The sequence below is a fragment of the Ranitomeya imitator genome, chromosome 1 (assembly GCF_032444005.1).
Source record: "Ranitomeya imitator isolate aRanImi1 chromosome 1, aRanImi1.pri, whole genome shotgun sequence".
Taxonomy (NCBI): Eukaryota; Metazoa; Chordata; class Amphibia; order Anura; family Dendrobatidae; genus Ranitomeya; species Ranitomeya imitator.
This window is the reverse complement of record NC_091282.1, coordinates 552,497,790-552,516,347: the sequence shown is the minus strand read 5'-3', so window position 1 is coordinate 552,516,347 and position 18,558 is coordinate 552,497,790. Positions and strand designations below refer to the sequence as shown.

Here is an 18,558-nt window from a genome sequence, read left to right as displayed (position 1 = left end):
TAACGATATCGTTGCTATTTGTGACGTAGCAACGATATCGTTAATGAAATCGTTATGTGTGACAGCGACCAACGATCAGGCCCCTGCTGGGAGATCGTTGGTCGCTGAATAAAGTCCAGAACTTTATTTCGTCGCTGGACTCCCTGGAGACATCGCTGGATCGGCATGTGTGACACCGATCCAGCGATGTCTTCACTGGTAACCAGGGTAAACATCGGGTAACTAAGCGCAGGGCCGCGCTTAGTAACCCGATGTTTACCCTGGTTACCATGCTAAAAGTAAAAAAAAACAAACACTAGATACTTACCTACAGCTGTCTGTCCTCCAGCGCTGTGCTCTGCACTACTCCTGTACTGTCTGTGAGCCGGAAAGCAGAGCGGTGACGTCACCGCTCTGCTTTCCGGCTCCCAGACAGTACAGGAGGAGAGCAGAGAAGCAGAGCGCAGCGCTAGAGGACAGACAGTGGTAGGTAAGTATCTAGTGTTTTTTTTTTTTACTTTTAGCATGGTAACCAGGGTAAACATCGGGTTACTAAGCGCGGCCCTGCGCTTTAGTTACCCGATGTTTACCCTGGTTACCGGCATCGTTGGTCGCTGGAGAGCGGTCTGTGTGACAGCTCTCCAGCGACGAAACAGCGACGCTGCAGCGATTCGGATCGTTGTCGGTATCGCTGCAGCGTCGCTAAATGTGAAGGGGCCTTAAGTTTACAGCAGGGGCTTATTTTAGGTATCCCACTGCTTTTCCATATACCACGAACTGCAGGGATTTATGTATATCTAATTTAATGTATAACTATTTTCTCTGATTTCTATAACTTCACTACAAAACATGTCAGAGTCATAACAAACCCATCATTCATCTCGGATTAACGTGAGCATTCTAATGAGATCAAATATGTCCTATCTGGGATACATATTTACAGAGAAATCCCTACTTCTTTACCAGATGGAGTTAGAAGTTCATGTTTACAGCGGTTGACAGCTCCGCCGAGTGACGTTAAGGAATATATATTTTTCCTATTCCTAGCTTAAATCGTTTGCCTAATATCTTACAAAAACTAAACAAAGAATCTTTCATGGATCCTCGAAGTTTCTAGTTCGCTTATAGCTGGACAAGAGCTTACACGGCAGGAAATGCCGGTCGTAAATACTTCTGCTCTCCGAGCTAGAGGTAATAAACTCTTCTTCCCCCATCTACATTGGCAAAGCAGCTCTTGGCTGAGAGAAAGGGAAGGGGGGCTTGTTAGCCCACAGCCTTGAGCAAGAGAAGCTACTTATATGATATTACATACCATATCGTGACAGGGTTAAACAAATGTCCCTTGCAGAGAATAGATGGATATTTGAACTAGACACTAATACCTAGAGGTCTCAACAGCGAAGTAGAACTCTTAGCCTTCACTGAAGATAAAAGACAGCTCCGTCAATCAATGGACCATCGCTGACGAAGGAATTCGAGCATTCGAAAATGAGTAGGAATTAGTCCACATAAAGCTCTGTACATTGTCACGTGCCTGGTCATGTGATTTCTGACTTCATGCAAGGTCCTGCACGCTCACCTGGCTTCTACTGCGAGTGGTCCATGCTTGCGCAAGGGCCTACCAGAGAAGCAAGAGGGCATCTGTCACCGGCCGGGACAGTGCTCCAGAAGACTTCCTGAACTCCAACCACTAACACTTCTGCGAAAGCCCCTCCCTCCTCCGGGACTATCTAGAGATCGTACACTGGATTACTCCCTAATCGCTGCTATATAAGGTAACCCATGAATCACAAACTGATGCATTGTTACCTTAGTATAACTTCATGTGCATAACTATGAATCATGTGATTATGGTCCATTTATTTAAAGGGATACATGTTTAGCGCAAATAAACTATGATTTTTATTTTGGAATATAATATATACCTGTTTTTATGGCATATGTATTTATTCTCCTATTCTCTGTCACGATTGGACTGGCGAGTAGACTGGGACCAGGGGCACCTTTCCTGGTCCTAACACTAGGGGGTGCCCTAACTCGCCCTGTTCCCCGGGATTCCTCAGATGGCGAGGATGCCGGGACCTCCGCCCTTGCCCTGTCTCCTAACTGCAGCCCTGCGTCTGTCCCCCTCCCCCACCCGGGGAAGAGAGTCGCTACCGTGTACTGCAGTACACCAACCCGACAAACAGGGGAAACAAAGACAAGGGTAAAAGTAAACTTCACTCACACAAAATATGTTCTCACAAATAACAGAGGTATTCACCAGGGAGTGAAGGAAGGGGGAAGTAAATAAGGCAGGTAAGGATGAGGAATTTTCAGGCTCTTCAGACACCAGCTCCTTACTACTCCAGGTCTATCTAGCAAGTCAGACAAGGATCTAACCAGAAGGCCTAGCTTTTATAGGAGAGAGGAGTGGCTAACCGAGCACAGCTGAATGCAGGGATTACCACATGGCCTATTAACCCCTGTCCTGCTGAAAGAAAACAAACACCTTTAATACACTGGAGAAGTGCTTCTTCTCAGCGGTGAAGCAGGAGCCATCAGACGCCGTAGTCTCCTGGTACTGCTCTGTCGCGGTGACTCCGTGACATTCTCTACATACATTTTATGTTCATTCCCCACCTATCAGGCACAGGGAATATAATATACACCTGTTTATATGGGATATGTGCTCATTCTCCTATTCTCTACATATATTCCATGTTCATTCCCCACCTATAATGCTCAGGTAATATAATATACACCTGTTTATATGGGATATGTTCATTCCTCTATTCTCAACATATATTTCATGTTCATTCCCCACCTATCAGGCTCAGGGAATATAGTATACAACTGTTTATATGGGATATGTGTTCATTCCTCTATTATCTACGTATATTTCATGTTCATTCCCCACCTATCGGGCTCAGGGAATATAATATACACCTGTTTATATGGGATATGTGTTCATTCATAATGGACAATACTCTGTACTCCTCCTTCTAGACCTGTCCTCTGCTTTCGACATGGTTGACAACTGTCTCTTACTACAGGTCCTCTCCTCCTTTAGCATCAAAGACCTCGCCCTCTCCTGGATCTCCTCATATCTTTCCAATCGCACATTCAGTGTCTCCCACACTACCTCCTCATCCCACCCTCTCTCTGTTTGAGTCCCCCAAGGCTCTGTTCTAGGACCCCTACTCTTCTCAATCTATACACTTGGCTTGGGACAACTCAAAGTCCCATGGATTCCAGTACCACCTCTATGCTGATGACACTCAGATCTACCTCTCTGGCCCAGACGTCACCATTCTGCTGTCCAGAATCCCAGAGTGCCTATCCGCCATATCCTCCTTCTTCTCCTCTCGCTTCCTCAAACTCAATGTGGACAAATCTGAACTCATCTTTCCTCCATCCCAGAGATCTTGCTTACCTGACCTATCTATCGCAATCAATGACATCATGCTTCCCCCCGTACCAGAAATCCGCTGCCTCGGAGTAAACTTCGACTCTGCCCTGTCCTTCAAACCGCACATCCATGCTCTTTCCACCTCCTGTCACCTCCAGCTCAAAAAAATCTCCAGAATCCGTCCTTTCCTCAACCGTCAATCTACTAAAATGCTTGTGCACGCTTTCATCATCTCCCGCCTTGACTACTGCAACATCCTTTTCTGTGGCCCCCCTGCTAACACCCTTGCACCTCTCCAGTCCATTCTTAACTCTGCTGCCCGACTAATTCATCTCTCTCCTAGCTACTCCTCTGCTTCCCCCGTCTGCAAATCTCTTAACTGGCTCCCATTCCATCAGTGTATCCAGTTCAAATTACTAATACTGACCTACAAAGCCATCCATAACCTGTCTCCTACATATATCTCTGAACTAATCTCCCGATATCTTCCTCACGTAATCTCCGGTCCTCCCAAGACCTCCTTCGCTCCTACACACTTATTCGCCCCTCATCCAATCGGTTCCAAGACTTCTCCCGAATATCCCCCATCCTCTGGAATTCTTTGCCCCAACACATCCGACTATCAACCACATTCGGATCCTTCAGACGGAACCTTAAAGCTCATCTCTTCAGGAAAGCCTACACTGACCCCGCTGCCTCCTCACCACCACCGGAGCTACCGCCTCACCAACACCGGAGCTCCTGCAACCCTCAACCTACTGTCTCTTTCCCCATAATCCTGTAGAATGTAATCTCGTAAGGGCAGGGTCCTCGCCCCTCTGTACCAGTTTGTGATTGTTAGTTTGTTTACTGTAAGTGATATCTGTAACTTGTATGTAACCCCTTTTCATGTAAAGCACCATGGAATCAATGGTGCTATATAAATAAATAATTCCTATTACTATTATCTACATATATTTCATGTTCATTTCCCACCTATCAGGCACAGGGAATATAGTATACAACTGTTTATATGGGATATGTGTTCATTCCTATAATCTACATATATTTCATGTTCATTCCCCACCTATCAGGTTCAGGGAATATAAAATACACCTGTTTATATGGGCTATGTGTTCATTCTCCTATTATCTATATATATTTCATGTTCATTCCCCACCTATCAGGCACAGGGAATATAATATACACCTGTATATATGGGATGTGTTCATTCCTAATATCTACATATATTTCATGTTCATTCCCCACCTATCAGGTTCAGGGAATATAATATACACCTGTTTATATGGGATGTGTTCATTCCTCTATTCTCTACATATATTTCATGTTCATTCCCAACCTATCAGGCTCAGGGAATATAATATATACCTGTTTATATGGGATCTGTGTTCATTCTCCTATTCTCTACATATATTTCATGTTCATTCCCCTCCTATCAGGCACAGGGAATATAATATACACCTGTTTATATGGGATCTGTGTTCATTCCTCTACATATATTTCATGTTCATTCCCCACCTATCAGGCCCAGGGAATATAATATACACCTGTTTATATGGGATATGTGTTCATTCTCCTATTATCTACATATATTTCATGTTCATTCCCCACCTATCAGGCACAGGGAATATAATATACACCTGTTTATATGGGATATGTGTTCATTCTCCTATTATCTACATATATTCCATGTTCATTCACCACCTATCAGGCTCAGGGAATATAATATACACCTGTTTATATGGGATATGTGTTCATTCCCGTATTATCTACATATACGCCATGTTCATTCCCCACCTATCAGGCGCAGGGAATATAATATACACGTTTATATAGAATATGTGTTCATTCCTCTATTCTCTACATATATTTCATCTTCATTCCCCACCTTTCAGGCTCAGGGATTATAATATACACCTGTGTATATGGTATATGTGTTCATTCCCCTATTATCTACATATACGCCATGTTCATTCCCCACCTATCAGGCGCAGGGAACATAATATACACCTGTTTATATGGGATATGTTCATTCTCCTATTATCTACATATATTCCATGTTCATTCCCCACCTATCAGGCTCAGGGAATATAATACATCTGTTTATATGGGATATGTGTTCATTCTCCTATTCTCTACATATATTTCATGTTCATTCCCCACTTATCAGGCACAGGGAATATAATATATACCTGTTTATATGGGATGTGTTTATTCCTCTATTATCTACACATATTTCATGTTCATTCCCCACCTATCAGGCTCAGGGAATATAATATACACCTGTGTATATGGGATATGTGTTCATTCTCCTATTATCTACACATATTTCATGTTCATTCCCCACCTATCAGGCTCAGGGAATATAATATACACCTGTTTATATGGGATATGTGTTAATTCTCCTATTCTCTACATATATTCCATGTTCATTCCCCAGCTATCAGGCACAGGGAATATAATATACACCTGTTTATATGGGATATGTGTTCATTCTATTATCTACATATATTTCATGTTCATTCCCCACCTATCAGGCTCAGGGAATATAATATATACCTGTTTATATGGGATATGTGTTCATTCTATTATCTACATATATTTCATCTTCATTCCCCACCTATCAGGCTCAGGTAATATAATATACACCTGTTTATATGGGATATGTGTTCATTCTCCTATTCTCTACATATATTTCATGTTCATTTCCCACCTATCAGGCTCAGGGAATATAATATACATCTGTTTATATGGGATATGTGTTCATTCTCCTATTCTCTACATATATTTCATGTTCATTCCCCACTTATCAGGCACAGGGAATATAATATATACCTGTTTATATGGGATGTGTTTATTCCTCTATTATCTACACATATTTCATGTTCATTCCCCACCTATCAGGCTCAGGGAATATAATATACACCTGTGTATATGGGATATGTGTTCATTCTCCTATTATCTACACATATTTCATGTTCATTCCCCACCTATCAGGCTCAGGGAATATAATATACACCTGTTTATATGGGATATGTGTTAATTCTCCTATTCTCTACATATATTCCATGTTCATTCCCCAGCTATCAGGCACAGGGAATATAATATACACCTGTTTATATGGGATATGTGTTCATTCTATTATCTACATATATTTCATGTTCATTCCCCACCTATCAGGCTCAGGGAATATAATATATACCTGTTTATATGGGATATGTGTTCATTCTATTATCTACATATATTTCATCTTCATTCCCCACCTATCAGGCTCAGGTAATATAATATACACCTGTTTATATGGGATATGTGTTCATTCTCCTATTCTCTACATATATTTCATGTTCATTTCCCACCTATCAGGCTCAGGGAATATAATATACATCTGTTTATATGGGATATGTGTTCATTCTCCTATTCTCTACATATATTTCATGTTCATTCCCCACCTATCAGTCTCAGGGAATATAATATAAACCTGTTTATATGGGATGTGTTCATTCTCCTATTATCTACGTATATTTCATGTTCATTCCACACCTAACAGGCTAAGGGAATATACAATAATATACACCTGTTTATATGGGATCTGTGTTTATTCCTCAGTTATCTACACATATTTCATGTTCATTCCCCACCTATCAACCTCAGGGACTATAATGTACACCTGTTTTTATGCATCTATGTTGATTTCCTAATTTTCTACATATATTTCATGTTCAGTTCAGATTTGTAAGAAATCTATAACATCGCTCCATCTCTATGGACCTAAAAGTTATTATGTTCATTCTTTTTTATTCCTTTTCTTCATTCTTTTTAGAACGTCCCGTGCGGATCAGCCAGATGGATGGACCGTCTGCTTGTCTGCTCCACAGCAATCCAGGAAACATTTCTGCAGATTGATGGCCTGTTCTAATCCAGACTTTGCATGTAAAGATTCCATTCCCCTCCTCAGATCTTGTCCTGGCGATGTTTGAAAGAGAGGTGACAGGCACAGTCCGGGTGAGGCTGGGAAGGAAATGTAGCCATATAGTAACGTTAAAAATGAGACGCCTCTCTTCAGCTGCCTCACCAGCCTTCCCCTGACGGCACCTAACTGGAGGTCATGCTGCCCCCTCTATTACCCCAGACCCATGTGCAGGTGCTCAGCCAGAACCACCCTAGAATGGGTCCCCTTTCTAAAGATAATGCCGCCCTATAGATCACACATAATGCCACCCTATAGATCACACATAATGCCGCCCTATAGATCACACATAACGGGGGAGATGAGTGCAGAGGAGAAGATTAGATACACGGCCCAGCAGTTAGTATCATACATAGGAGGATTAGACACACAGCTCAGCAGTCAGTTTCACACCGGATAGTATTAGATACACAGCTCAGTCAGTATCACACAGAATAGGATTAGATACACGGCTCAGCGCAGAGTATCCAACAGGAGAGGATTAGATACACATCTCAGCACAGTATCACATAGGGCAGGATTAGATACACAGCTCAGCATACAGTATCACACAGGTTAGGATTAGATACATGACTCTGCAGACAGTATTACACAGGAGAGGATTAGATACACAGCTCAGACAGTATCACACGGTAGGATTAGATACACGGCTCAGCATACAGTAACACAATAGGATTAGATACACGCCTCAGCACACAGTATCCCACAGGAGAGTAATCCTCTCCTATGGGATACTGTGTGCTGAGGCGTGTATCTAATCCTATTGTGTTACTGTTACACTGATACACGTATCAGCACAGTATCACACAGGGTAGGATTAGATACATGGCTCAGCAGACAGCATCACACAAGAGAGTAATAGATACACAGCTTTTTCAGTATCACGCAGTATAGGATTAGATACAGCCAGCACAGTAACACACATGGGAGGAGATACACTGCTCAGAGTCAGCATCACAAAGGATAGAATTAGATTACCTCTCCCCCTTCATTGCGGATATTACTTCACTGCTGCCAACGCTGCTCCTTTCTCCCTCATGTGCCGTCCTTGGTCTCGTCCTCCTATAACAGCAGGCGGTTCACAGAACACAGATGCACTGTGAGCTCCAGAAAGATGGCACCGATCTCCTGTCTCTGCTGTGATGTGGACGGCTCAGGGGGCGTGGCCAGATCACAGCAGGGAGCAGCTCAATGCAAAATATAGGGTCGGATGCCGACCACAGATGTCTATGCCCAGGGCTGCCATATTTGCAGAGTGTAAGTATCGCGCAGCTACACTTACACTCCTGCAAACTAAAATGGCGGCGCCCAGTGGCTGAAAAAAAAAAAAAAAATGTTAAAGTTAAAAAATGTAAAATTTGTATTAAAAATAATTGTTTATATAAACAATCATTATTAATACAAAAAATAAAATGCCACACCTTCCCTTTAACGTCAGCAACAAAAAGGAAACAGGAGAGAAAAAAAAAAAAACACCAGGGGGGACTTGAATGAGATTTTTTTTTCTTCAAAATAAAAATTATTCTAATGTGAAAGGCGTTTGTCTGTGGATGAGATGCCCAAAATGCTTAGAGAATTCAACTTTTGTTGCTAGGAACATTCTTTTCACAAGAGTACATAAATGTGTATTCCAAGTTACTTGTGTTTTGAAAATGTGTAGGAATATAAATTCATATCTAATTTAATTTAGTTTAAGTGCTTTTTAACACACTAGGATACCAAACAGTATGCCCAGAACAGAATGGTTCCCTTTTTAAATGGAGAGCATTTCGAGAGTCTTTGTGCTACCAATAACTTGCAAACCCTTTACATTTCCTGTGACAAATTATGGACCATAAGTTTGGGATTCTTTTTATGGGTTGAGTTGATGCTTTTACTGGTAACATTTTGGGATAACAACATTTTAGACCAATTTTAGGCTTTGTTCACATTTATCTTACAGTGCTCTGCATAAATGTGCACACCCCAATAGATTTGTCAAAGAACCTTAAGTTTCCTTTCAGAATAAATATTTTTTTATTGTATGCCATACTATAAAGAACTCCCACAAATGTGAACCATTGATTGCTAACTAGATTTGTTATTCTGAACATCCAATAAAGTAATTTTCTTAAATTCATTCAAGACCATGTTGCAAAAAATTAGTTTACTTCAATGAAAGTCTTCAAAGCACAACTAAAGTTTAGACAACAAAATTCTAATTTATAAGATTTCAAAACACAGGTAAGTCTAATTATTCATTCAACAGGTGAAGGTTTCAAGATCAGCAAAGCTTTAATTATCAGTTACAGTATTGGAGCAAAAGTGGTAAAAATATTTAACAAAGATGGAACTGCATCCCTCTCACAGAAAGGTCAAGGACGGCCATAGAAGCTAACACCTAAAGAGGAGCGTCTTTAGATGACAAGTTATGGGGAAAAAAAAAAAAAAAGACATGCTAGTTCATGGCAGTTAGCTGAAGAAGTAAAAAGCCAAACCAGGGTAAGGGACACAAAAACTGCACACACTGCCGAGGAATAGTATGCATGGGTGTTGTCCAGAAAGGAAGTCTTCTAAAGCCTTTGCACAAAAAAAAAAAAAACACAAGTACAATTTGCCAGAGCTGAAAAATATGAAGACTACTGGAATTCTATACTGGTGGTGCTGCTGCTACATTTAATTGAAAGCATCATGAATTCACAGATGTATTGCTCTATATTGAAAGAAGATGCGATCATCACTTGGAATGCGTCTACCAGGGTCACAATGATCCAAAACACACATTTAAAGGCCACCGTTACATTTCTGAACAAGAACAGGGTGAAAGTGATTCCGTGGCCAAGCATGTTCCATGATCTGAACCCTATCTAACACCTATGGGGAATTCTGAAGAGATAGGTTGAGCATTAATTTACATCCAGCATGCAGGCTCTATATAAAAAAAAAAAAAAAAAGGATGTCCTCGAAGAATGGAAAAAGACAGATATTGTAACATGTCGCCAAATTGTACATTTCATGCCTAGAAGACTTGGTGTGGTCCTTAAAAATAAAGTAGGTCATACATAATACTGGATGTAGTAGTTTTCAATGTGGGGTGTATACATTCTTTGCATAAAAAAATTGGGGTAAAACTGAACATTGTAATTAAAAGTTATATTAACCTTACTTTCATGTTATGGGTTAAAAAAAATTCTATGAAACCTAGTTGAAAACTTACCAAAACTTGGACTTGTATTGAGAGCTATTGATTTAAGTCTTTTTTAAAGAGGGTGTGCTAATTTATTCTGAGCACTGTACGTATGGAATTCCATAATGAGAAAACCAATATAACATTGAATTTCACCAAGTGCAACTCAATATACTAACATTTGAACAACAGAAAAGAGCAGAAGAGTATATATGCCAATAATTGTTTATTGTAAAGATTGAAAATGAACATAGTAATACAAGTAAAACATCAGGGGCTGCCAAGCACACAAGCAGGGATTCCTTCCAATGTAACCCATGGCAAGTATATACACGAAGAGTAATTCCTGCTTGTGTTTTTTTAGCAGCTTCTGATACTTAGAAATACAAGTTATGTTCATATTAAATCTTTACAATATTTATTTTATTGACATATATACTCTTCTGGTCTTTTATCTTGTTCAAACGTATGGAATTCTGTCTAAATATGTGAAAAACAGCATTCAGCCAGAACCATTCACTATAATGAGGTAGACGTTGCCACTTGAAAGACACATGGCATCTATTCTGGCATTGCCCAATTTTTAGAACTGCAGAGAAGCAGTCAATGGTACTTTTTGTTTTTTTAAATCATACATTTTTATTAAACGTAACAAACTTAGAACAGATATTACATGACAATACTAGTTTTAAGCATACTTTTAAAATTACCAAAACCATTGGGGTACATGGCCTTTTCCCCCGCGATGGTTCTAAATCTTCCTTTTTTTAACCCCCATAGAATTAGATGGAAAATGTAGGTGTTCAGCTCAGAGCATAAAATTAATGTGAAGTGAGCATTATTGCGATTTTTGGGAAGCATAAATAACAAATCAACAGCAGTTCAAGGTTTTTTTTTTTTTTATAACCACTGGCTTGATATAAGTGATGACATCTGTATTCCTTGGGAGAGTACGATTTCAGCAATACCACATTATAAAAAATGTATTAGTTTTGTTTGTACAAAAAGATCAATTTTGTAAAAAAAAAAAAAAAAAAATACAGCCATATTCTGTGATGTAAAACTTTATTTCTCTACGGACAGCGTACAGGCTTATTTTTGCTAGACGAGATTACTGTTTCAGGCATACCATTTTAATTTACATATAGACTTTTTGATCACTTAAAAAAAACAAAACAACCACTCACCCCTCCTAGACTGGCACCACTCCTAAGTATGACTCCGTCAAGTCCCCAGCCATCAATGTCCTTCTGTCATATTCACTTTTGGTCTCAGTGGAAATGATGCTTTTTTTGATACCGATAACTTTAATTCGGTAGGGGATGTATAGTGTAGTACAGAGTAGCGGCACTGTTCTCGGAGGAGAGCATTCCCAAACCAAAACTACCTCCCTGGGCCCATTAACAAAGGGTTGCCCAGAAGAGAAAACCCTTTTGAAACATATTTGCAAATAATGTTAAGCAGTTTTATACTAGGTAATATTGTAACTACCAAAAGAAAATAATCTACTAAAGAACTAATATTTTGTTTCTTAAAAGTTTTAGTGAAACATTACAAGTATGCCACCGGATAGGAAAAGGTTTTCTAACACCTTTATCCCACTGACTAAAAGAAGAAATAATAAAACAAAACCAGTATGTACGAAGATCATGAACACCCACACACAACTTTTAATCTGAAAACTATAGGGGTCCAACTTGAGACCTAAAATATACAGGAAAAAGTAACTTCCAAGATTTCAGCAGCCTTCCAGTTTCCTGTGAAATAGGGAAAAAAGGAAAAAGACAAACTGAATATTTGAAAACTTAAATAGCAAGAAATTCAACGTGTACATAAGAGGTCCAACCAGGCCAGCAAAAACTGCCTTACGATTAAGGGCAAGATCATGCAGCATAATGCTAGGCACAATGGTCTGCGAATAAAGTAAAATTTCTGCCACCACGTTAATCACATGGAAAACAACGGTGTGATGTGGACCAAACATTAAGGCAGAGATGTTCAAATCTTGAAACCAGAAACTGTTCAAAGTGAAATTGCAGAAACAGCTGGTTTCTAATTTTTTTGTTGGTAAAAAATACCAAAGAAAGGAATACAATTACCTTAAGGGGATTTTTTTTGTATGGTTTTAACGCAAAAATGCTGATAAGACGAATAACTATGTGAAAGAATGGAATATAAAAAGGATTTTGAAAATTCAAAACAGTATTCCTTTTTAAAGACAATAAATTAAATATAAGGTTGTCCTTTGAAACAGAACGACCACTGCGAGAAGATAAAGTTACGATATCAGCAGAAAGCACGAATCCCAACCATCCCCTCTTTCAAATGACAAACACTATTAATCAAGTGAGCACACCTTTCAACCTATAAGATACACAAAATTCCTCGTGTAAAGAATTTCTACTCATGTCAGATAGTAAAAATTAATGCTGATGTCCAACTTGGAAAGAAAAGACCAAGCTTGAAGGTACACACTTGTATGGAAAAAGAGTAAATACATAAGAAAATCAAACTCCGCTCATGGCTGTAAAATGTACAAGTGCAATCGCCAGTCCCAGGCCAAAAGGCAATAAAAGTACGTTGATGACAACACCAAGATGCTCAAATGCTCAAAATCATTCTACCATTATCTAGCATCGCTAACAAACTATAAAGTCTCTGCCTATTTAGGCATTGAATATATTGCATGAGGGTAAGCTGCTTGCATTGGGAAAAGAAAAGCGCATAGAATGTGATTTTTACTAAATGGGACCGATTCAAGACAGGCTTTGTGCGCACTCACTATGCCAGTCTCGCTGCAGTAGATGGCAACAAATTCATTCTCCACTTAATTCGCCATCACTTCTGAGTGGTGCGTGACTCCGTGCCAGAAATAATGCTACTTCAAATCAGAAACTGGAGCAGCATTTCTGGAGTACAAAATGTTGGTACATTAGATAAATCTGACTGGCGTGCCTCCCATTTGACAGAGTGGATTGAAACTTGTATTAAAAAAAAGACGACAAATTGCTAAATTTTGTGCAACACACAAATGCTAGAAAATTTTGCAACTTTTTAAAGCTTTAACACCAGTTTTCAGGCGTAAACGCTTTGATGAATCGGCCTCTTTCTGTTCGCACTTACACTTTTGAGAATTGTTTCTTCAGTAATCCAGAGCATTCACTTCTTTCAAAGGAAAGCACCATTAACACATTAAAAAAGTGTGTGTATTATGGAATATTCTGCAAGCTTACCTACACAAGTAGAACATTTTTATATTTTTTCTTGTACATTGCCATCATTCTGTGCCGATAGTCATCAAACTTTGTAGAACTGTCCGCTTGCTTGTCTTCAGCACCTAAGCCCTCTCCAGCAGAGATAGTTCCCCTAAAAAAAGTGGCATAAAACTTTTAAAACAGCCAGTGAATGGCTTTTTAACTTGGACAGGATAGGACATCAAACATTCTTTAAAAAAAGTGTAGCTTAAGAGAGCATTGGTGAAAGCAGCTCATGTACCGTGAGCAAACCAGATCATGTACCAGGAGCAAACCAGATCATGTACAGCGAAAGGAAATCCAAGCTAAAAACTTTGGTTAGGTCAGTAAATGCCTTTGGTGTCAGGCATCCAAGACCTGCTGACGGAAAAACCGAGCACTGTAAATATAACGGTTCTCAGATCATAACTCTTAAGAATTAGGTGTACAACTCGTTTTGGACGACCACATTATAATGTGCACCTCATATCTGTGAGGACAAAATATACAATGGACCATAAAAGCCTGTGTGTCACCAGCCTACAGTTTCCAAGGATGAGCATTCAAATAGGAACCCAGTAATAAAGTGTTCTTTCTAAACACCAAGTATGTATAAGGTAGTGCAAAATAAAATCTTTCTGACAGTAAATATGTAAAGTAAACCTGTTGAACAACATACACGTTTATAGGATTTGTGATGCCAGATCCATGAGAACCAAGTCCGTGACCTTCTTGCCAGCCCATCTTACTCAACATCTGAAAACCCACATTCTGTTGGGTAAGCTTCTTATCGGCATACTGTAAATCCACTGGTTTCTTAAACTAAAAAAAAGGAAGAAATAGGATTAAAATGTGTTTATGTTTTAAGACCCTGGGCCACTCAGCACATTGGTACAGCTGCCAGTAGCCAAGCAGGGTGCAAAAGAAAAATACTTTGCCTGGAAGGTAGAGGGATCGGTTCAGGAGGGGAGTCTTCATTATAGTGGTCTACTTATCAGAACTTCTCAACAAAGTCATTGTCCACACAGCATAATATCAATATATATATATATATATATATATATATATATATATATACTAGACTGTGGCCCGATTCTAACGCATCGGGTATTCTAGAATATGCATGTCCCTGTAATATATGGACAATGATGATTCCAGAATTCGCGGCAGACTGTGTCCGTCGCTGATTGATCAAGGCAACTTTTATGACATCATCGTCGCCATGGCAACCATTATGACATCATCGTCGCTGTGCCCGTTGCTGATTGGTCGAGGCCTGGCGGCCTCGACCAATCAGAGAGCCGGGATTTCCAGGACAGACAGACGGAAAAACCCTTAGACAATTATATATATAGATAATGTACTGGGACACATTTTAAGCTTTGAATTTAGGTCTTGTATGAAGTCCTGTTACCACAGGTGTCTAAAATGCAGCGCCTCGCCATGCAGTCTGCCTGAACAGACACTTGTGAAAGAATGGCTTATTCCAAAGAGCTCAATAAATTCAAGCGTGGTATTGTACTAGGATGCCTCCATTGTTAACGAATCAGGTCATGACATTTCTTCTCTTCGAGTTTTTAATATTACCGTTATCAGTTTATTGTGGAATGTGTAGAAGGATTTAGAAACCACAGCAACTCGAAATGGCAGACCATGTAATGTTCCAGAGTTGCTGAGGTGCAGAATCCCAAGAGTCGCCAATGCTCGTAAAAGCTCCAAATCTCCTCTGGCAGTGAAATCAGCACAGTTTTCCATGACTGAGCAGCTGCATAACAAGCCTTACATAAAGCACAATGACAAGTGTTGGCTGAAATGGTGTAAAGCATGCTGACATGGGATGCTTTTGTATCCAACAGTCTGGGCTTTGGCAAATGCCAGGGGAACCTTACCTGCTTAACCGTTTTGTGCAAATTGTAAAGTTTGGTGGAGAGGGGATAATGGTATAGGGCGGTTTTTCAAAAGTTGGCCAAGTTCCCTCAACTCCAGTGAAGGGAAATCTTGATTCAGTATACCACAATATTTTCGACAATTCTAGATTTCTAGGAGCAATTTGGGGGAAGGTCTTTTTGTGTTCCAGATAGACTGTGCCCCAATGCAAGATCCATGAAGGCATGGTTGGGCAAGTTTGTGAGGAAAAAAAATTGACTGACCTCTGCCCCATTGAACAGCTTTGGGATGAATTAAAACAGAGCATGTGAGACAAGCCCTCTACTCCAGTGTCTGGCCTCACAATTGCTTTTCTATATAAATGGGGAAAAAATCCTACAGATACTCAAAAATCTTGTAGAAAGTCATCCCAACAGAGTGGAAGCTGTTATAACTGCAAAATCAGGACCAACTCAATATTAATATCCATGTTGGAAATAGGTAATTAAGGCTCCTGTAGCTGTAATCAGTGGTGTGGAGTCGGGAGTCCATTTTGGTGGTAACGGAGTCAGAATTGGAGTCGGTATAAAATGGACCAACTCCTAAAATGTCAAATAATTTGAGTTCAGTAGTACAATTCAGTATGTGATGTAAATATTTTCATAAGAAACTTGCAAAGTTATGAAATGTCCTGTACATGTCTGACCCGGTCCTGATCTTAGGATCTCGGCTTTTAGTTTAGATGAATCTGTGCTGCACTTTATGTACTTGCTCGGTAGTGACCAGCGCTGTGGGGTCAGGAGTCAGGGAAACTGAGGAGTCTGTGGTTTGGTTTACTGACTCCACAACCCTGGCTGTACTGTGTAGGTGTCCCAATATTTATTAATGTAACTGTAGATCCTGTACACGAAAAGGGATGAGAAACTTATTGTTGCATGCATTTCTGTCAATATACACTGCTCAAAAAAATAAAGGGAACACTAAAATCCCACATCCTAGATATCACTGAATGAAATATTCCAGTCGTAAATCTTTATTCATTACATAGTGGAATGTGTTGAGAACAAAAAAAAAAAAAAAAACTAAAAATGATCAACATAAAATCACAACTAATATCCCACGGAGGTCTGGAGTTGGAATGATGCTCAAAATCAAAGTGGAAAATGAAGTTACAGGCTGATCCAACTTCAGTGGAAATGCCTCAAGACAAGGAAATGATGCTCAGTAGTGTGTGTGGCCTCCACGTGCCTGTATGATCTCCCTACAACACCTGGGCATGCTCCTGATGAGGCGGCGGATGGTCTCCTGAGGGATCTCCTCCCAGACCTGGACTGAGGCATCCGCCAACTCCTGGACAGTTCCTGGAGGAACCCAGGGCCAACCGCACCAGCATAAGTTCTCACAAGGGGTCTGAGGATCTCATCTCGGTACCTAATGGCATTCAGGCTACCTCTGGAGAGCACATGGAGGGCTGTGCGGCCCTCCAAAGAAATGCTACTCCACACCCGCTGCCAAACCGGTCATGCTGAAGGATGTTGCAGGCAGAAGATCGCTCTCCACAGCGTCCCTAGACTGTCACATGTGGTCAATGTGAACCTGCTTTCATCTGTGAATAGAACAGGGCGCCAGTGGCAAATTTGCCAATCCTGGTGTTCTGTGGCAAATGTCAAGCGTCCTGCACAGTGTTGAGCTGTGAGCACAACCCCCATCTGTGGACGTCGGGCACTAAGACCATCCTCATGGTTAAAACCGACTGGTTTCTAATAGTTTGTGCAAACACATGCACATTTGTGGTCTGCTGGAGGTTATTTTGCAGGGCTCTGGCAGTGCTCCTCCCGTTCCTCCTTGCACAAAGGCTGAGGTAGTGGTCCTGCTGCTGGGTTGTTGCCCTCCTACGGCCCCCTCCACGTCTCCTGGTGTACTGGTCTGTCTCCTGGTAGCACCTCCAGCCTCTGGACACTACGCTGACAGACAGAGCAAACCACCTTGCCTCAGCTCGCATTGATGTGCCATCCTGGATGAGCTGCACTACCTGAGCCACTTGTTTGGATTGTAGAGTCCGTCTCAAACTACCACGAGTGTGAAAGCACAACAAACATTCAAAAGTGACCAAAACGTCAGCCAGAAAGTATTGGTACTGAGATGTGGTTTGTGGTCCCCACATGCAGAACCACTCCTTTATTGAGTGTGTCTTGATAATTGCCAATAATTTCCATATGTTGTCTATTCCATTTCCACAACAGCATATGAAATAGGAAGCAACACTGACAATCTAAGTGGACAGTTTGATTTCACAGAGGTTTGATTTACTTGGGAGTTATATTCTATTGTCTTAGTGTTCCTTTTATTTTTTGAGCAGTGTAGATCACTACACATTTTATAAAATGGTTGTTCTCACTTTTCAAACACATGGCCCCAAAGGCTTTTTTACATAAAAAATAAACACCGGAGATAATCCCCTTCCCAGAGTCAGCTCTCCACTGCTGCGGTCCCCATGTAAATGGCTGCCGCAACGACATGACATTTACAGTACATATCACTGCTGCAGCCAAATCACCGAGCCAAATGGTTATACTGTCTAAAAAATCTGGCAGAGAGCAAGAGCTGGATCTGTGGAAGGAGAGTACCCTATTTTACATGTATAAAAGCGTTTTGGGCCATGTTTTTTCAGAAAGTGGAAAATGCATCTTGCAATGTTGGACTTACCCTTTTTCTGCCGCGTCCTCGTCCCCGTGGGCGTTCATATTCAATACGGACTGGCTCATGAACTATTACAAAAAATTTAAAGAGATAATCAAAAGAAACTTAAAATGTTTCAGTCAGTACAATTCAGAGCACATGTGAATGTTACACCACATTCCTTTGTCAGTTCAATGAAACTCTGACTCTGACATTCAATAATCCAGCAAACAATAACCCAGCATAAAAGCACATTCAACACCATACAAATCAATAG

The 18,558-nt window shown here is 40.4% G+C and overlaps 1 protein-coding gene across 1 annotated transcript in view; it reads right to left on the bottom strand.

Moving 5' to 3' along the window:
• Positions 1-11,551: 11,551 nt before the first annotated feature.
• The window catches only part of SUGP2 (SURP and G-patch domain containing 2), a 60,947-nt gene continuing 53,940 nt past the window's right edge, over positions 11,552-18,558 (bottom strand). The window contains exons 8-11 of the mRNA XM_069767714.1: positions 18,309-18,370; positions 14,416-14,558; positions 13,737-13,869; positions 11,552-12,260 (exon numbers count right to left, since the gene is read on the bottom strand). Coding sequence (XP_069623815.1) covers positions 13,737-13,869; positions 14,416-14,558; positions 18,309-18,370 — 338 coding nt within the window. The 3' untranslated portion in view covers positions 11,552-12,260. The remainder of the gene's footprint in view (positions 12,261-13,736; positions 13,870-14,415; positions 14,559-18,308; positions 18,371-18,558) is intronic.